The sequence below is a fragment of the Thalassophryne amazonica genome, chromosome 18 (genome assembly GCF_902500255.1).
Source record: "Thalassophryne amazonica chromosome 18, fThaAma1.1, whole genome shotgun sequence".
NCBI classification, from domain to species: Eukaryota; Metazoa; Chordata; class Actinopteri; order Batrachoidiformes; family Batrachoididae; genus Thalassophryne; species Thalassophryne amazonica.
This window is the reverse complement of record NC_047120.1, coordinates 27,384,728-27,406,231: the sequence shown is the minus strand read 5'-3', so window position 1 is coordinate 27,406,231 and position 21,504 is coordinate 27,384,728. Positions and strand designations below refer to the sequence as shown.

At 42.4% G+C, this 21,504-nt stretch overlaps 1 protein-coding gene across 1 annotated transcript in view; it reads right to left on the bottom strand.

Annotated features, from left to right (window-relative positions):
• Window positions 1-276: 276 nt before the first annotated feature.
• The window catches only part of LOC117531458 (disintegrin and metalloproteinase domain-containing protein 9-like), a 55,350-nt gene continuing 34,122 nt past the window's right edge, over window positions 277-21,504 (bottom strand). Inside the window, 8 exon segments of the mRNA XM_034194565.1 lie at window positions 277-537; window positions 628-665; window positions 2,074-2,161; window positions 2,263-2,395; window positions 4,632-4,737; window positions 17,709-17,795; window positions 20,111-20,291; window positions 20,856-20,964. Of these exon segments, the coding sequence (XP_034050456.1) occupies window positions 405-537; window positions 628-665; window positions 2,074-2,161; window positions 2,263-2,395; window positions 4,632-4,737; window positions 17,709-17,795; window positions 20,111-20,291; window positions 20,856-20,964 (875 nt within the window). The 3' untranslated portion in view covers window positions 277-404.

Genomic DNA, 21,504 nt, shown 5'->3' with positions numbered 1-21,504 from the left:
ATTAAAGTTCGAAAAGCTATTTAGGAAAAACAGAAAATTTTGTCCCCAGCCTGCTTATTTACTCACAGTGTTGGGATTTTTCCTGAAATGAAGCCAGAGCACCCAGAGGGAACCCATGTAAACATGGGGAGAACATGCAAACTCCACACAGAAAGGCAACAGGTGGGAATCGATCCCATGACCTTCTCGCTGTGAGACAACAGTGCTGACCACTAATCCATCATGCTGCTCATCCACTTTCTCAAAAGCTTTTTTAATGTTACAGAATAAAACAACATGAAAATACATTTCAGAAAAAAAAAACCCCTCAAACTCTACCAGCATCATCTGCAGCTATATTATCAGACTTGATGTACTGGCAAGTACAGTGTTTAAAATACAAATAATACAATTCAATATACTTCTTAAAAGTTCACTGTGGTAGTTTTTTTGGGAGGTTTTGGTTTGGGCACGACAGGACCTTTCTTGGGAACTCGAGGGTTTGAAGTGGCCGCACTTGGGTCTTCATTCCTGAAATTCATTACTGCGTACCTGAAACTGAGTTTGAATGAAAATGTATCCAGTGAATGAGCAGTTAAAGAGGACAGTATAGCTCAATGTAAAAGAGAAGGTTTAGTCAGATCTTACCCAGATAATGGAGGTTTGGTCTCTGATGGAAGTGGAGGCTGGAATTACAAAAGAAAAAAAAAAGGCATATATTGAAAACAAACCTGTCTAAATTAAACATGCATAATTAGAACTGTGGCAAGAAATTGACATACACTCATCATGGCCATGAACATCACGCTTTTAATGATTCATTTAACCTGTTCTTTTTCTGGGCCAACATGACTGTACAACATTAATACAAAAACCACAAGTGACAGGGTGCACGTTTTCTAACTACCTGCTGCAACTCCAGCTCATTAGTCACTTCTGTCTACCTCTTTATTGGTTAGTTAACTTAGATAATTAGCAGTGGATGAAGCAGGAAGTACTGGAAAACATGTCCAGGACCCGGATGGATGACTCCTGTAATATATTATGTACCTGTCTGCTATCTGCTGGATGTCTAGGTTTTAACTAACAAGTGTAGTTGAAGTTACACTTAGTTTAAAATGAGCTTGTATGTCTGTAAAAATGCACCAATGACGACCCCGAACTGTTGCACACCTGAAGGTGTGTTTGCAGGAAGAATGAGACAAAATAACACCTGAAATGCTTCATCGCTTCATATCCTCAATGACAAAATTTCTTTCAAGTGTTGTGAAAATCTTATTTTTATTCTTTTTCTTATGAATAGTTTTTATTTTTGTATCCGTTTTATTCTTTTACTTCTGTTTTTACTTATGTATTTGATTTTTATTTAATTTGATTTATTTTATTTTTTTTGTTTAACTGTTCTGTGTGAGGGGTCTTGAGGTGGCTTTTGTTGTGATTTGGTGCTTTATAAGCTGATTAAATTGAATTGAAATTGAAAAGAGAATGCCACCATGTGGTAAAATGCTTTAGTGTTGCATTTTTTTGTTTGTTTGTTTGTTTGTTTTGGAATGTGTTACAGGCCCTAAATGCAGGAATGGATGTATATTTCCAAATGAAATGAAATTGACCACGCAAAACATGAAATATGTTGGGTTCATTCTGTCAGCAATGAAATAAAAATCAAAGTACTGTAAATAAAAACAATCACTACAGGGTTTTCATCAGTATCATCAACATTATTATTATTATTAATATGTTCAATGTTGCTGACATTAATAAGCAAAGCTTTTCACTATCTGTGTATATATCATCAAACAATAATTTAAAATTGAATAATTGTTGCAAAACCTTAAAGTAATGATAGGCTAGTTCACAATTGTCGTTAAGATTCTTTTTTTTTTTTACGACAATATTGTAATAATGTAAAGAAAGACGTTTGTGCCATTTCCGGTATGTGGCATCGTCTACCCTTGAGCGAGCTTCGCTCATATTATTATTATTATTATTATTATTATTATTATTATTATTATTATTATTATTATTATTATTATTTGCATTTTCCATACCATTTCAAGCTTTTCTGATTTCTTGTGATTAGTATCAGAAATTTACCCTGGGAGGAGAAGCTTGTGGTTGTTGGTAGATTCTGATCTTGGCCTGAACATTGCTGTTTGGTTGCTCATTTTGAGGTTGACGCAATCTGAAAAAGAAAAGCTGAACCTTCATCTCTTCATCAAAACGATATGAGAAGTAGCTTAAAACATATAAATGTATAAATCTGAATGCAAGTTAAGAGTTTACTTGAAATCTCTCATTTTAAGGCAGGGGTCCAGGGCTTCCCTCTTGAAGAAGTAGAGCAGCACCAAAGTGACAAGAACCAAAATTGGAACCACCAAGAGAAAAAAGATCAACAAACCATTCTTAAGGGAGTCATCTGAGGTACAAAAAGACAGAATATGCAGTATATTCAATATTAGAACATTACATCAAGAATTCACTTTCAGAGACAGTGCAACACTTCAGTAAAATTCACCTTTCAAGGTCGCTCAATGTCAAAATAGGTGGAATATTTTAAAAACCACATATAACTTCCTTTTCTTGCCTGGCAGTAACTATGGGTCTGTCACCTCTGATTCAGGCCTTTTTCTCTCAGTTTGCATTGGGCCAAAATTTTATCCTTGATCTTTGACATTGAAGTCATCCGTGGGTGGGAGCCAGCTTGGATGCAAAGTTTGGTTGAAATCCGTGCATTGGTTCTTGAAATATTTTCTTTTAAAAAGCAGGCACAAGCACATAAAAAATTAAGCCCCATGACGTCTGTCTGCTTAGAAAGTAGACAATAAGGGTTCCATTATTCCTTAAAAAGCGAGATCATGTATACACGACCTAAAACTCACAAGACATAGGACAGCTCAAAGAAGGAAAAAACAAACTGCTTCATGGCAGCGTCACTGAGAGCTGATCACATGAAACATCAATACAAGGTGTAAATCCAATCAGGTTAAAATATTATCTACATACAATCAGGATAAGAGACTTTTTAATGTCAAGTGGAAATGGGGCAGCAGTAGTTAATATTTTCCATTGATTTTGATGTTTTGAATTTGTAAGAATTATACGTTATCCATTTTAAGTTTGAGTTGACATGGATCATGTTAACTTAACAGAATGTCCCTCTGGAACAAATTCCAGATCTACAGGTAGGAAGAACCTACTGTGCATGTGCAAGATGTGCAAACTCCACACAAAAAAGCTCAGCTTGAGACAGTGGAACATTTGTTACAGTCTGCTTCCAGATATTCACACTTTATGCCTCATCGTCCCATCATGAAGACTTATCCTATTGTTAACACAACCTGTGTGTAGTATCACCGTAAATACTTTAAATTATGACACCTAAATACATTCTTGCCAATTTGATTGGATTTTATATCATGAGACAGTCATTATTTGTCCCATTGTATGGGTGACGTCACTTGCGTGCATTTTTTTTCCTAATTTAGCGTGCATTTTTCTCCCATACGTTTCGCTGTATTACAGAGCTCCATTATTATTTTTCCTAAAAATGCTTCCATGATGCCAGGAAACTAAATCCAGCAGCCACAGTGTTTGGGAGGACATGTTTCACAGCTGTAGATGATCCAAGACTCTGCAAGTAGGGCCAGATCCATGATAACGGACAGCCATGGCACAGAGCAGGCACACTTGCCAACTGACCTTTGGGGGTGTAAGTAGGTTGGGTGGGGTCCAGAGTACATAACCCTAATGCTGCATTTACACATAACGACGACAAGTCACAAATGCCACAAAGTATACATTCTTGGCCGCTGATCACGAATGTGATGATTTGAGGCACAGGCATCAGGTGTCCTCAGGAACTGCTGCAACCTGTTGGAGAATTATCAGGAACCATAACGCATGGTCAAGAATTAATGTTCCGTGCTGTTCCGCGCTATTGCGTGTAACAGCACATTGTTACGTTAGGTTGTGAGTGAGGCGAATTGTCTTCACACACATCCATATTCATCCATCACCTGCTGAACAATTCAGATCGCTCCAGTTTGCTCCTCAAAATCCATAGCTGAAGAACTTTGTGACTGCGTGCTTAGTTGGGCTCTGTGTCATAGAGTGGCGCAGAAAGGAGGAAGAGATGGAGCAAACCAGATGTGTGGCTCCACGCGGCTCTCGTCTCACGCGTTTTCCCAAACATCAGGCACAGCAGCAGGTGAAACACCTGCAGGAGCGTGCTGAAGAGCATTGGAACAAAACATTTAGCCAACTTGGCGTCACTGTCCTTCAGCATACTGCAGCAATGAAACTGAATGTGGTGGAGCAGGGTTTAATTGTGCGCACGTCGGAGAAGAATGCTGTCACACTCTAATAAGGATCACCACTAATCAAGAGGGATCAACATGCTCAGTTGTGACCTCCACGACATGAGGCGAAATGAGGGTGGTGTGTGATATTCGTGGAAGATTTTTTGATTTTTTGACAGCCAAAAACATGCTCCACGAAAATCACGAATATCACGCACTATTAAGAAACCTATTCACATGCGTTAAGTCATGTTAAGAATGTCAGGAATGTGCCAAGAATGACATAAATATGACATTTGTAACGCATCCTGCCTGTGTGTGAACGCACCATAAATGAACAGAAGATGCACTTACCAGTCTGAGCTGGACCGCTGTCGATGCTCCCTCCAAACCCCGGCGTGTTACAGAACGGGGGGCCCCACCCGTTCTGACAGTGGCAGTGGCCTTTGTTATTACATACCTGAGGATAATATCACAGCAATATTACAGTACATTCACACAAAGCCATCTTCACTCAACTCATCATTAGCCTTCTCTGTTATGGTCTCTCAGTACACAGTCATTTCGCCCTTAAGTAGAAGATAACAAAGCAAACGTCTGCTTTGTGTTGTGGACAAAGAGAAGGAAGTGAGCTTCTGTCCAGTGATGACATCATGCTGTTCAGATGGTCAACAGGACGAGTCATACAGTTCACAAGGAGTTCAGCAACTGATGTCTGACCATGAATTCTAACCGCTGAGTCAAATACATGACTTGATCTAAATGGCTGCCGGTGGATGATGTTGCACTAAGAACAACAAAAATGAATCAATTTATTACAATAATTACCAACTATTTTGGCAAATGAGTGATCATTTTGAGTTTTATTTATGTCTAAATTGAATTTCATCTTAAATGAAATTAACAACAACAACAACAACAGGTGTACTGGAGAGGCAACAATAAAACGACACCCAAAAGAGGAATTGTTTAATAGATGGAAACCACTGACATTTTTGTCCCTTCTTATCTTATCTGGCTGACTTTTCACTCGTTTTGCATTTGGCTTGGGTCAGTGTCACTACTGGTAGTATTGTGCGGTACATAGGCCCTGCAAAGGTTGCACAAGTAATCCAACTCCTCTAGGATGGCACATTAATACACTGCCATTGCCAGGTTTGCTGTGTCTTCCAGCACAGTCTCAAGAGCATGGAGGAGATCCCAGGAGACAGGAGAGCTGGACAAGGCCATAAAAGGTCCTTAACACATCAACAGGACCAGTATCTGCTCCTTTCTGCGAAGAGGAACAGGATGAGCTCTGCCAGAGCCCTACAAAATGACCTATAGCAAAACACTGGTGTGAATGTCGGTGATCAAACAATCAGAAACAGACTTCATGAGCGTAGCCTGAGGGCCCAGCGTCCTGTAGTGAGCTCTGTGCTCACTGGCCAGCACCATGGAGCTCCACTGGCATTTGCTATAGAACACCAGAATTGGCAGGTCTGCTACTGGCACTCTGTGATTTTCACAAATGAGAGCTCATGTGACAGATGTGAAGGGGTCTGGAGATGCCGTGGAGAATGGCATGTTGCCTGCAACATCATTCAACATGATGGTTTGGTGGTGGGTCACACTGGTATTAGGTATGGAGAGGAAATCCTTGGACTCATTCTCAGAGTCGACCCTGGTGCAGTGAGACCTGGGTTCCTCTTGGTGCACAATAATGCCCAGGCTCATGTGAGAAAGGTATGCAGGCAGTTCCTGGAAGATGAAGGAATTGATACCATCAACTGGTCCCCACGCTTGCCTGACCTAACTCCAATAGAACAACTCTGGGACGTTATGTTTTGGTCCATCTGACGCAGCCAGGTTGCACCTCAGACTGTCCAGTAGCTAAGTGATGCCCTGGTCCAAATCTTGGAGAAGATCCCGCAGGACACCATCCATTGTCTCATTAGGAGCATGCCCCAACATTGTCAGGCAGGCATACGGTACATCTGGAAAGTATTCACAGCACTTCACTTTTTCCACATTTTGTTATGTTACAGCCTTTTTCCAATTCAAGGTCTGGGTCGAAGACAGGAAAGGGGAGGGGCATGCAGAACAAGGGCTGCGGTCTGCTATCTTTTGGAAACCTGCTGTGTCTCCCTGCTTGATTTTGAATGATATCCAACCTCTGAACCACTGACGATCGCATTGCTGTAGTGCATGTCACTGACGTGCACACTTATTATTACGGGTGCGCCCATGATGTATCATAGAAGACCCATATGCAGGAAAAGCTGGATTACATGTATCAGACCATATATTGGATATCATACGTAACCTGAAAAGTGCCAAGGCAGGTATTGATATTAGAGCATTACACAGCGGCTATCCTTCTCCTCCCTCACTCGCGCCTGCTCTCTCCCACTTTCGCGTGCCCCCTCCCTCCCACCACAACCTTCCTCTCTCTAGCACCTTACCTCCATGAAATGATCACTCCATGGTTTGCATGTGTGTCCTGGCAATAACTTAGCACTACACATAATGGACTCCCTGAACCTTGTGAACAGGTGTTATGCACCCTGACGCACAGCGGGATGACCTGCTGGCTGGCTGGATGCCGCGTGTTGCACTGCTGGACGCCACATCATATTTATATTGTAGTGGATGGTGCATTTGCCCCCTGTACTTGGCCAGTGTCACCTTCCCACATCGCCCCCAGGATCACATGGATTATAACACAGGCTGCAGGGTGACGAGTGTGTGCCGAGCAGTGGGAGCCACATCTGGAGCTGTTACAATGGTGATTATTTATTTTATTCATACTGTAATGGTTTGGTGAAACAGTTGCACTCCTAACGTGTTAGATGGTGTATCTGTCATAATATTGACAGATATTATTACCGCTGTGACACCCCATACAAATGCACTGTGCAGTGCTGCGTCGTGCCACTGAAATGCATCGACTCGCTGTGGCACAGTGGCAGGGGCAGCTAAGCTGCACGTGGTGTTATAGCTATGATGACCATAATATTACAAATACATTATCTGACCCATGAAAAATACTGACAGTGTATCTGTGATAATATGATTATTATGGATGTAACACCCCATCTAGATATGCGCTCTGCCCTGCGGTTCTGAGACACACTGACTCACAGCAACACACGGTGTTTTTGGTATCAAATCAAATCAATTTCATTTATATAGCGCCAAATCACAACAAACAGTTGCCCAAAGGCACTTTATATTGTAAGGCAAAGCCATACAATAATTACAGAAAAACTCCAACTGTCAAAACGACCCCCTGTGAGCAAGCACTTGGCGACAGTGGGAAGGAAAGTGTTATATGGCTGGGGGGGCCTGGCTGCCGGTTTGTTTGTCTTTTTGTTTTCCTCCCAGGTGGCGTGCATTTGGGACTGAGTGGCTGTGTTGCTGAGGCTGTCAGGACCTCACCCTGATCACCTGCGACTCGTCAGGACTCACAGCTGAGGTGCATCTGGATGGATTGGAGCATGTTGGCATTTAAGACTGGAGTGCACAGTGTGTATTTGCCAGAGACTCGACCTTGTGACCAGACGGGTGAGATCGTCGTCTTGGGAGCCATCTCATCAGCAGCGGACGCTGAGAATGTCCAGGTTTGATGCACGGTCTGTGAAAGAGGAGGGGGTGAGGTCTCACGCTCGTCAGCACACTTCCTGAGGTACGTTGGATTTTGTGACTAACAGTTATACAGTCAGTAAATGTGGTGTCCCTCACACCTTATTGTATTGAGCTGTATGTTAGTCATGTATCAGCTTCCACTGCGGTGGAGTTTTGTGAACGGGATGTTCCATGCCTGCAGGTTGGGAAGCTGATCAGTAATCAAGCCAGGAAGTGTTTGCTGTTTGTACACCTTTAAGTGTTCTGTGTGTAGAGTGTGGACTCACATAATGGTTCCTTCTTTCACAGACTCGGTTGTTGCGGCCACCTGGGGGGTGTCGGCGGGGTCCTTGGGTCCGAAACAGCTTCTGGCTCCGGACCGTTAGCGCTGCTGGGAGCGCACCACGCCAGGCCGCACCTTTCTGTTATTATATTTTCACTGTTATGTATTAAATTCAGTTAGCCTTTGTACCGTGCTCTGCTTATTTCATACTGGGTCCTTCAAACGCTGGTCGGTTCTCCGAGCTGCGTCCGACACATAACAGAAAGACTCTTTTAACAGGAAGAAACCTCCAGCAGAACCAGGCTCAGGGAGGGGCAGCCTTCTGCTGGGACTGGTTGGGGCTGAGGGAGAGAACGAGGAAAAAGACATGCTGTGGAGGGGAGCAGAGATCAATCACTAATGATTAAATGCAGAGTGGTGCATACACAGCAAAAAGAGACAGAAACACTCAGTGCATCATGGGAAATCCGCAGCAGTCTAAGTCTATAGCAGCATAACTAAGGGATGGTTCAGGGTCACCTGATCCAGCCCTAACTATAAGCTTTAGCAAAAAGGAAAGTTTTAAGCCTAATCTTAAAAGTAGAGAGGATGTCTATCTCCCTGATCCGAATTGGGAGCTGGTTCCACACTGTGAAAGAAGGAACCATTATGTGAGTCCACACTCTACACACAGAGAGAACACTTAAAGGTGTACAAACAGCAAACACTTCCTGGCTTGATTACTAATCAACTTCCCAACCTGCAGGCATGGAACATCCAGTTCACAAAACTCCACTGCAGTGGAAGTCGATACATGACTAACATACAGCTCAATATAATAAAGGTGTGAGGGACACCACATTTACTGACTGTATAAATGTTAGTCACAAAATCTAACGTACCTCAGGAAGTGTGCTGACGAGCATGAGACCTCACCCCCTCCTCTTTCACAGACCGTGCATCAAACCTGGACATTCTCTGCATCCATTGATGATGAGATGGCTCCCGAGACGACGATCTCACCCGTCTGGTCACAAGGTCGAGTCTCTGGCCAATACACACTGTGCACTCCAGTCTTAAATGCCACCATGTTCCAATCCATGCAGATGCACCACAGCTGTGAGTCCTGATGAGCCGCAGGTGATCAGCCTCAGGTGATCAGGGTGAGGTCCTGATAAACTCAGCAACACAGCCACTCAGTTCCAAATGCAAACCACCTGGAAGGAGAAGCAAAGGACAGAAACAAAAAGGCAGCCAGGCCCCCCCAGCCATATAACAGTACCCCACCCTCACGGGAAGCCTCCCGGCGACCACACAAACCTGGCCCAGGAGAAACACCCCCCTCCAGGGACCATGGTTGGAGACCGCATCTGCATTCGTCGACCAACAGAATGATGGATGTCCTCTCCTCTGGCTGCATCTTTGCCTTTGTTTCCGTCAGTCACTTAGCACAGGTGTGGCCAGGAGTTCTTAAACCTGTGCTGTCAGTTTTTGTCCAACTGTGTTCACAGTCTGGTTAGTCATAAAACCAAAAAGACAAACACAAACAACCAAAACACCCCCCCCCCCCCTCCCCAGAGGCCCATTCCATCAAACCCCGGGAAGGGGAGAAAAGAAAAACCCAAACTGAAGCTTGCAAATAAAAATGCTAACACCCCCAAACGACATGTAGGGACCAACACCCCCCAGAGGACTTCCCGCCAGCTCCAGGGGTAATAACCACAGCCGAGGTCCCTCTGGGATCCAACGTCACCCACGGGGACTCCCAGCGCCTCCCAGAGGACCACTCGTCAACCCCAGGAGACGCCTCCCCTCAGGACCAACGGACCCAGCCCCGGCCGTCTATGGCTAGATGGACCCACAGCCCTTTCCCCCCCAGAGGACACCACAGTCAAACCCTGAGGGCGGAAACTGGGGGGAAAAACAAAAGGAGAAAAAACACCCCCCCCCCAGGTGCAGAGGTTACCTGGGAAACGCCCAGCATAACCAAACTGCACCACTCCAGCAACGCCGACACTACGGCTCACACGGCTGGAGTCAGAGGAGAAGAGAGGGCACAACAAAAAACAAAACAAAAAAAACAACCCAATTACCCCCCCATGACCCCCCAGGAGACCGTCCCATCAAACCCTGGGAGGCGAAACTGAAAGAAATAAAAAGAAAGTACCAGAGTAACATACAGTTGCTTGCGTCCCCGTTCTGTTTTTTTTTTTTTTTTTTTATCTTCGAACAGAACTGCAGGGTCACAACCCCAGACACTAATAGTGTAAAAAAAAAAAAAATCCCACACAAAAAACAACTCAAAAAACACCCACACAAAATGAACTAACACAAAACAAATAAGTGTTTTATACCGTCAAGCTCAAACAAATGGAACACACCTGTTCCAACTTAAGAGCTTGACGGTAATGTGACTCAGTCACCACAAGAGGGAGCCAGAGTGCTAAAAATAAAAAACCCTCTTTGGTGACAGAGAAAACAAACGAGCCGCTCACTTGTGCGCAGCTGTGAGCAACACACAACCAAAAATGTGATTCAACTAAATAACACCGGAGCTGACAACAGACGCAGTAGTTATCTTCATCCGGGGAAACGGGGCTACAACTGTCACGGTGCTTCCCGTGTGACAGAGCTCCGCCGCGCGCGTTCACCCATTACAGACACACTCTTGCAGCTCCCGTCTAAACCTCTTATCCGGTCGAAGTGCGACGCGAAGCCGTCGCCAGTCACACTCCACCACGACCCACGGATAAGGCACAACACAGGAACACGGCTGCAAGAGAGCACAAATCAGTATTCAGTAATGGGACTCAAACACGCACCATCCGGGCGGAGAGCACCCGCAACTGATCCGGATAACTACTGAACGTCTGCTGCCGCCTTCCCGGCGCATTACCGTCTCTGCTACCGCTGGGTCCGTGATGTTTGGCCAGAGACTACTGTTATGTGTCGGACGCAGCTCGGAGAACCGACCAGCGTTTGAAAGACCCAGTATGAAATAAGCAGAGCACGGTACAAAGGCTAACTGAATTTAATACATAACAGTGATACATAAAAAACAAAGTGCGGTCTGGCGTGGTGCGCTCCCAGCAGCGCTAACGGTCCGGAGCCAGAAGCTGTTGGGACTCAAGGACCCCGCCGACACCCCCCAGGTGGCCGCAACAAACCGAGTCTGTGAAAGAAGGAACCATTATGTGAGTCCACACTCTACACACAGAGAGAACACTTAAAGGTGTACAAACAGCAAACACTTCCTGGCTTGATTACTAATCAACTTCCCAACCTGCAGGCATGGAACATCCAGTTCACAAAACTCCACTGCAGTGGAAGTCGATACATGACTAACATACAGCTCAATATAATAAAGGTGTGAGGGACACCACATTTACTGACTGTATAAATGTTAGTCACAAAATGTACCTCAGGAAGTGTGCTGACGAGCATGAGACCTCACCCCCTCCTCTTTCACAGACCGTGCATCAAACCTGGACGTTCTCTGCATCCATTGATGATGAGATGGCTCCCGAGACGACGATCTCACCCGTCTGGTCACAAGGTCGAGTCTCTGGCCAATACACACTGTGCACTCCAGTCTTAAATGCCACCATGTTCCAATCCATGCAGATGCACCACAGCTGTGAGTCCTGATGAGCAGCAGGTGATCAGCCTCAGGTGATCAGGGTGAGGTCCTGATAAACTCAGCAACACAGCCACTCAGTTCCAAATGCAAACCACCTGGAAGGAGAAGCAAAGGACAGAAACAAAAAGGCAGCCAGGCCCCCCCAGCCATATAACAATACCTTTCTAATTTTAGAGATCTTGCGCAAATGCAAAAACGCAGTCCTACATATTTGTTTAATATGCGCATTGAATGACATGTCCTGATCAAAAATGACTCCAAGATTTCTCACAGTATTACTAGAGGTCAGGGTAATGCCATCCAGAGTAAGGATCTGGTTAGACACCATGTTTCTAAGATTTGTGGGGGCCAAGTACAATAACTTCAGTTTTATCTGAGTTTAAAAGCAAGAAATTAGAGGTCATCCTTGTCTTTATGTCTGTAAGACAATCCTGCAGTTTAACTAATTGGTGTGTGTCCTCTGGCTTCATGGATAGATAAAGCTGAGTATCATCTGCGTAACAATGAAAATTTAAGCAATGCTGTCTAATAATACTGCCTAAGGGAAGCATGTATAAAGTGAATAAAATTGGTCCTAGCACAGAACCTTGTGGAACTCCATAATTAACCTTAGTCTGTGAAGAAGATTCCCCATTTACATGAACAAATTGTAATCTATTAGATAAATATGATTCAAACCACCGCAGCGCAGTGCCTTTAATACCTATGGCATGCTTTAATCTCTGTAATAAAATTTTATGGTCAACAGTATCAAAAGCAGCACTGAGGTCTAACAGAACAAGCACAGAGATGAGTCCACTGTCTGAGGCCATAAGAAGATCATTTGTAACCTTCACTAATGCTGTTTCTGTACTATCATGAATTCTAAACCCTGACTGAAACTCTTCAAATAGACCATTCCTCTGCAGATGATCAGTTAGCTGTTTTACAACTACCCTTTCAAGACTTTTTGAGAGAAAAGGAAGGTTGGAGATTGGCCTATAATTAGCTAAGATAGCTGGGTCAAGTGATGGCTTTTTAAATAATGGTTTAATTACTGCCACCTTAAAAGCCTGTGGTACATAGCCAACTAATAAAGACAGATTGATCATATTTAAGATCGAAGCATTAATTAATGGTAGGGCTTCCTTGAGCAGCCTGGTAGGAATGGGGTCTAATAGACATGTTGATGGTTTGGAGGAAGTAACTAATGAAAATAACTCAGACAGAACAATCGGAAAGAAAGAGTCTAACGATATGTCTTTGGGATGGTTATGAGTAATTTTTTCTCTAATAGTTAAAATTTTATTAGCAAAGAAAGTCATGAAGTCATTACTAGTTAAAGTTAAAGGAATACTCGGCTCAATAGAGCTCTGACTCTTTGTCAGCCTGGCTACAGTGCTGAAAAGAAACCTGGGGTTGTTCTTATTTTCTTCAATTAGTGATGAGTAGTAAGATGTCCTAGCTTTACGGAGGGCTTTTTTATAGAGCAACAGACTCTTTTTCCAGGCTAAGTGAAGATCTTCTAAATTAGTGAGACGCCATTTCCTCTCCAACTTACGGGTTATCTGCTTTAAGCTGCGAGTTTGTGAGTTATACCACGGAGTCAGGCACTTCTGATTTAAGGCTCTCTTTTTCAGAGGAGCTACAGCATCCAAAGTTGTCCTCAATGAGGATATAAAACTATTGACGAGATAATCTATCTCACTCACAGAGTTTAGGGCGCTACTCTGCCCTGTGTTGGTATATGGCATTGGAGAACATAAAGAAGGAATCATATCCTTAAACCTAGTTACAGCGCTTTCTAAAAGACTTCTACTGTAATGAAACTTATTCCCCACTGCTGGGTAGTCCATCAGAGTAAATGTAAATGTTATTAAGAAATGATCAGACAGAAGGGGGTTTCAGGGAATACTGTTAAGTCTTCAATTTCCATACCATAAGTCAGAACAAGATCTAAGGTATGATTAAAGTGGTGGGTGGACTCATTTACATTTTGAGCAAAGCCAATCGAGTCTAACAATAGATTAAATGCAGTATTGAAGCTGTCATTCTCAGCATCTGTGTGGATGTTAAAATCGCCCACTATAATTATCTTATCTGAGCTAAGCACTAAGTCAGACAAAAGGTCCGAAATTCACAGAGAAACTCACAGTAAGGACCAGGAGGACGATAGATAACAACAAATAAAACTGGTTTTTGGGACTTCCAATTTGGATGGACAAGACTAAGAGAGAAGCTTTCAAATGAATTAAAGCTCTGTCTGGGTTTTTGATTAATTAATAAGCTGGAGTGGAAGATTGCTGCTAATCCTCCGCCTCGGCCCATGCTACAAGCATTCTGGCAGTTAGTGTGACTCGGGGGTGTTGACTCACTTAAACTAACATATTCATCCTGCTGTAACCAGGTTTCTGTAAGGCAGAATAAATCAATATGTTGATCAATTATTATATCATTTACTAACAGGGACTTAGAAGTAAGTAAGTAAGTAAGTAAGTAAGTAAGTAAATTTTATTATATAGCACCTTTCACAGACAAGAGCCACAAGGTGCTTCACAACATAAAGCAGAGTACACCACACAAAACATCAGACAATGGCCGAGACATAAAAACATAAAACATAGCATAGGATCACAGAGCAGCCTAAAAGCTAAGCAAATGCTTGAGTAAAAAAGAAAGTCTTAAGTTGGCTTTTAAAAGTATCGACAGAGTCCAGTGAGCGCAGAGAGAGCGGGAGACCATTCCAAAGCCTGGGAGCAACAGCCTGGAAGGATCGCTCTCCTCTGGTTGCAAAATGGGTGCGAGGAACCATCAACAGATTTTGGTCCACAGACCTCAAAGCCCTGGCAGGGGCATAAGGCTGGATGAGGTCACAGATATAGGGAGGCGCCTGGCCATGTAGAGCTCTAAAAGTTAAAACCAAAATTTTAAAATTGATCCTGAAGGACACTGGCAGCCAATGAAGTTCCTTTAAAATTGGGGAAATATGAGTCCTTCTGTTAGCTTGTGTCAGAATTCTTGCTGCAGAGTTCTGTACCAACTGCAGTCGACGCAACTCCTTCTTGTTTAGACATGAAAAAAAACCTGTTACAATAGTCTAAACGTGTTGACACAAAAGCATGAATAATAAGCTCTAAATCATTTCGAGACACCATTTTCCTGAGCTTAGAGATATTTCTTAATTTAAAGAAGCAATTCCTCGTCAGCTGTTTACAATGCTGTACCAACGACATGTCTTTGTCAAAAATGACACCCAGGTTTCGAAGACATGATTTAGCAGACTGGCCCAGGTCTCCCAAGTACTGCTGAATACCTGGAATATGGGCATCAGGGGCAATAACCAATGTCTCTGTTTTGTCTGCGTTAAGCTGAAGAAAGTTATTCATTAGCCATTGTTTAATTTCCGCCAAACAATGGAGGAGGGAATCAAGCCTCTTAATCTCAGATGGCTTAAAGGAGCAGTAAAGCTGGATGTCATCCGCAAATAAGTGGTAAGAGACATCAGTAAATCTTTGAATGATCCTACCTAAAGGGATCAAGTACAATAAAAACAAAATGGGGCCCAATACAGAACCCTGAGGGACTCCACATAACAGGTCCGCAGACTCTGACCTTATCTGGTTAGCAAAAACGCTAAAGCTGCGCCCAGACAGATATGAAAAAAACCACAGAAGAACTGACCCCGACAGTCCGACATGATCCCTCAGTCTATTCAGCAGGACCTGGTGGTCAACAGTATCAAAGGCAGAGGACAAATCCAAAAGAACCAACACGGTGGATTTCCCAGCATCCACCGTAGAAGAGAGAGATCTAATGTTTAATAGACCACATTTAACTGTTTTAGTCTGTGGTGCAGTTGAAGGTGCTATATTATTTTTTCTTTTTGAATTTTTATGCTTAAATAGATTTTTACTGGTTGTTGGTGGTCTGGGAGCAGGCACCGTCTCTACGGAGATGGGGTAATGAGGGGATGGCAGGGGGAGAGAAGCTGCAGAGAGGTGTGTAAGACTAAACCTTGCTTCCTGGTCCCAACCCTGGATAGTCACGGTTTGGAGGATTTAAAAAAAGTGGCCAGATTTCTAGAAATGAGAGCTGCTCCATCCAAAGTGGGATGGATGCCGTCTCTCCTAACAAGACCAGGTTTTCCCCAGAAGCTTTGCCAATTATCTATGAAGCCCACCTCATGATATCACGGTATCATTGCGCAATGTTCATGTCTACTTCACAAAATTAATGCGTACCACAGACTTTGCACATCACGTTTCCTTTGCGCACCCCGAATGGGATGACCATGGTGAATGTCTCTGTTTTGACACTGTGAGGTTATTTGGAATGCAGTCAGAATGCAGTCAGAGGCCACCTCGACTGTCTTTCCATATTTTACCACCACAAACATACATACATCAAAAGTTGAGAGGATGTGCTCTACATTCAGGCTGGCCGCAAAACTGTGCGGTGTGCACTCAGAATACTGTCTAAGGTTTTCAAATACGCCTCAACTTTGCTCGAATGGAGGTCAAATTTTCATTGGGATGGCATTTGGGCTCATTCAGCCTCTTGTGTGACAGGAGTCACACAAAGTCACTCCAGTGGTACCCAAGCATCCTTCAAAGAGACCTAATACCAAAGACACCTAGTTGTCTCATTTAAGGTCACTGGACATCATCTAAGTTCCACAAGGACACAGAAGGACAGGAAGGGTTAGGACCATAAAGATTTGGATCTTCGTTCTCATGCAAAGATATCAGTGTCATCAAACACTTCTGTCCAGTGACCTCATGACTCAATAGTGTGTCTCAGTCTCAACGGGCAAGGACACAGAGACCAATAAAATGTGAATTTTGTTGGGAAAGTGTAGTGACACGGACCCACAACAGGGGGCGTAAATGAACGGACAATAGAAGGAGTTAAATTAGAACACTTTACTGTTGTGAATGCCACAACCAAACACAGCAGATTACAGAATGAGTACAAGTCAATCAATAAAGGTGTCGTGTGGGCAGGCTCGGCGATAGGAGACGCCCGTCTGGAGACGAACCGGAACGACACGATTTCCACCGCCACCGAACCCGAGGGATACTGGAGCCACCAAATCCCGAAGTCCCCAGGTGGCCACCGTCTCGGCGTGTCGGATCTGATACTGCTGGCGGAACACAAAGATAGTCAAGTGTGGGGTGTGTGTACACCAGTAACAATTATGGTGGGAATTCCACCTCCGCCTCTCACTCAATATCTTGCAGAGTATGCAGTGATTTCTCAGGGGAAAAAAGTGTCGTTCAGCACTCACTCAGCTTCCACCGTCAGAGGGACCGGTACTCCTGCAAACACTTGCAATATACAGATTATACACAAACGGCTGAGGATATTACCTCTCAATGAAGTTGATATCTCGGCGATGTGGTGGAGGTGTCTTCCTGCTTTTATTCCTGGTGTGAAGTAGATGATCAGTGACAGCTGTCATGGTTGATGGGTGACAGCTGTCACCTCGGCTGATCCTGGAGGCGGCAGCGCCCTCTCGTGCCTGAAGCCCGCACTTCAGGCAGAGCGCCCTCTGGTGGTGGGCCAGCAGTACCTCCTCTTCTGGCGGCCCACACAACAAATTTATGTAATACAAACAATACATTTACGTAATACATGATTCTCAAGTATCTGTCACTGGAGGAAACTCCAATATCTGCAAATCTGCAGGGAATTCTCAAGCATGGATTCTGTAAAATGTTTTCACTGCATTGTATTCAAATTCTTTGAATTACTTCAGCGTGAGTATTCCAGATAATTGTTTTATTATTGAATTTTTTTTTTATTTTTTACGAAAATTAGGTTTAAACACATTATTACATGCAGATGTTTCTATGTTTAGCAGGTTTCAGTGTGGATGTGGGCTCAAATTTAGCACTGTTGTCTGATAACCAACTCTGTATTAGCAAAGAAGATACCATCTTACCCCCCGACCGTGGCAGGTGGTCTGAGCGTTACAGTTCAGATTTCGCAGCAGAGCAGAGGCGTTCACACATGCAAAGTCCAGGCAGGTCTGAAAGATGAAGAGTCATTACTAATAATTAAAATTACACATTAAAGTTTAGTGCCATTTTTGATTACTTTCACACTTAGGGTGATTGATGATCTCATGGAATATGGATCGAAATAGAAAAAAACCTGTTATTGTTACATGTACATATAGACTCCTTGGATCGATCATTCATTCATTCTATATCTACATTTTCTATACCCACTCATTCTGAGTAAGGGTCATGTGGGGGGGGGCTGGAGCCTGTCGCTCTGGACAGGCCTCCACTCTGTTACAGGGCCACTCTTGGAGCAAACAATAAAATATTTTCAGAAAGACTGGAGGAATTGTGGGAGCAGCTAAAAGAAAGAAAATGTTTGTTATTGTTGGTGGGGATTTCAACATTGATCTTAAATTACTATATCTAATCATATGACTATATTTGATTTTATGGATATGATAAATGGAAAAGGTTTATATCCTTTGATCACGAAACCTACTAGAACAACTTCTAAATGCATTCCATTAATTGGTAACAAATTCACAAATATGATGGGAAATAAAACTGTGGGATATTGGTGAGTGACACAGCTGATTATTTCCCAATATCTGCAACACACAGGTGTCATATGAAGGTGTAGAAGAAAACAAGTCAGATTGGGTATGAAGATGACAAAGTGAATAAACAATAAATAATTTTAGGAAAGAGTTAACCAAATGAAAAATTTGGAAAACATGTACAAAGTGTAACGTAAATGATGCACATAATTAGTTCTTGAAGAGATTAATAATGAGGCCACTTTAAGTTATTGTGTGGAAATATACGAAACACATATACGAGTGACATAAAACCTTTATATATGTTGCAAAAAAGTAAAAAAAAAAAAAAAAAAATCACAAAGTGGCTTTCTACTTTATATTAAATCAACATGAATAAATAATATGATTTTGATGAAATGAAACATTTATGGGTTATGCAAAGAGCAAGACAGACAACAGTGTCCCAAATATACAGAAATGGTTTGAAATATCGTCAGAATATATGGCTCATAGATGACAAGGTAATTTTAAACTTAAATATACCCAAACAGCTTGAAAACAGATGTGTGTATCAGGACATGTGAATTGATTCGCAGGAATATTTTTCAGGAATATTTTTCAGTTTAAGAATATTTTTGAAACTGACGATAGATGAACATATAAAGCAGGAAAATATTTTTGTTTGATATGATTTTTTTTATATTTAGATATATTTTTTATGTTTATGATATTTTTGTTTGATATGAAATGTGGTAAGTATGTCTGTCATTGTTTGAGTCAGAAAATGTTGGAGAATGGTGTACAAAGGGCTGGTGTAATAAGCCCTGGGCAGTGGTGGTTCTACACTGAATTTCTCCCGGGCAAGACCCCCTCCAAGCGACCACAAAACTTTGCAGAAACAGCCATTTAAATAAATTTTATATATATATATATATTACTTTACCCAAAATACATAAGCATACCAAATGGCAAATGTCAGCTCTCCCTGGTGTTTGTGCAAACACACACACACACACACACACACACACACACACACACACACACACGCACACACACACACACACACACACGCACACACACCACTTGGCTATTATCATATATATATATATATATATATATATATATATTTATTATATGGCTACGACGCTATGCGCGCTCTGATCGGCTGGTTACCGGTTGGATAGTTTCCCATTTCGGACCAGTTTCCATGACAATCAGTCCAAAACGCATATTTTCTTTACAAACCAGAAGGCAAGTCAGACATGAACGTACTCCATAAATATCTAAACAGCACCTGAAAAAACACACAGATTGAAAGTTCGCCAGCTAACGACCAGAGCATCTGTTAGCAAGTTCTTCATGGTGAAACAAACAAGTTGGACTATGAGCCATCAGCAGCTTTGATATTCGGGTGATACTGTAAGTTTGAGTGTTTATATATATATATATATATAATAGCCATGTAATAAATGAATTATTAACCTCACTTGCTCGGTCTGTACGGGAATATCAGATCCCTGTGTGTTTTGCACAGACCTCACTTCACTTGGTCCGTACACATCGGTCTGATATTTCCCTGTACAAACCTCAAAGTCAGTTAATAATCCTTTTATATATATATATATATATATATATATATATATATATATATATATATATATATATATATATATATATATATATATATATATATATATACACACACACACATACACACACACACACAAACGAGTTGTCACATTAGCTCCCAGTTACACTGCTTCTCTCTGGCTTGTGCACTTCTGCGTTTCTCTACTTGCCTTTCCCTCAGCACACGGGCTCCCAGGGTTAACGTAGGCAGGATCCAGCACATCTGTACCCAAGTGGAAGTCTGCATTCACACAAGTTGACCCCTGTATTATTTCAGTGGTGACTTGAGCACCGCTCGGGGGGTTGTTGGCGTCCACATTAGTACACTGCAACTTTCCACACATAGCTTTACTGTGGTGAAAGAACACTCTGTCAGTGCCACAGTCATAACAACAAAGTACTGAACTCATCTTTTCTGTGGTACTCTTTCTACTTGACAATTTGGTTTACATAAGTCAATAAAATACATGATCATAATTTGTGATAAATCTTTTTAGCCCAAACATAATCTTGAATGTCAGTTTTGTCTGTGAATTTGCCCAAATGTTTCTGCAAAGAGGACACTGATATGATATTTGTCCACATGTATTCCCCCTGACCTACCCAGCATGACCTAACCCTAAACCCACACCTGACATGTTTGACACAGTCATGCAAATTCATTGTTTGTGATTCATTGTAGACTTGACATTTGATCAGTTCTGCCCCAAATTAGCCATTCATTTAACCAGTTTCATAGAAAGATCAGTCTAAATATTTCAGCCCAAATTCTGACCTTGACTGATACATTTTCTAAAGACTCAATCACTTTGTCTTTGATGGATCTCAGTCATACTATCAGGCTGCACATGTCTGAAAATGAAGAGTTCTCTTTAATTCATACCATAAATCAGAATGTGCAGAATGAAAACTTACTCTGGACTACATGCGTGGAATGTTCCCCCACTACGTCCACAGTTTCCAAATCTATTTCCTCGAACGTTTGCAGTCTTAAAACAAATATCTGCTGCCTTTATTGCTGGATCTGCCCAAGACAGAAATAATGTGAAAGCTAAAGTATTACTGACAGGATCATTTCATATAAATTCTTGCTGTTGAATGACTGACTAGATTAGCCGTAGCTGGGATGGTGCATGAAGCACAAGTTTATTTCGGGGTTGCTCGGTTGCTGACCCTCAAGATATCAACAGAAGTTGTACAAAAGGATACCTTGGAAGAATGTTGCATCATTCACAAAGACTGTCAATCACGCGGTCTCTCACAGACATCATTTAAACGCCAGCTAGTATTTTGTCCAGCATTTAGCATGGTTGCTAGCACATGCACGTTAGCTTCCTCAGCAGATATTTTAATGATCAGTTCTAATTATGATTTTAATTACAGCAACATATCGTTGAAGAAAAGTGACATTGTGAAAAACAATCATCCACAGGACCAAAGTTAAATTAAGTCTGATAGACTTTTGTTGGCTAGCACGGCTAAGTGCTGGTGGGACACAGACGGGCATGTTTACACAAAGTCTGTAGGGGGCCTTTGATGACTTTTGGTGAAATTTAGCAAAAAT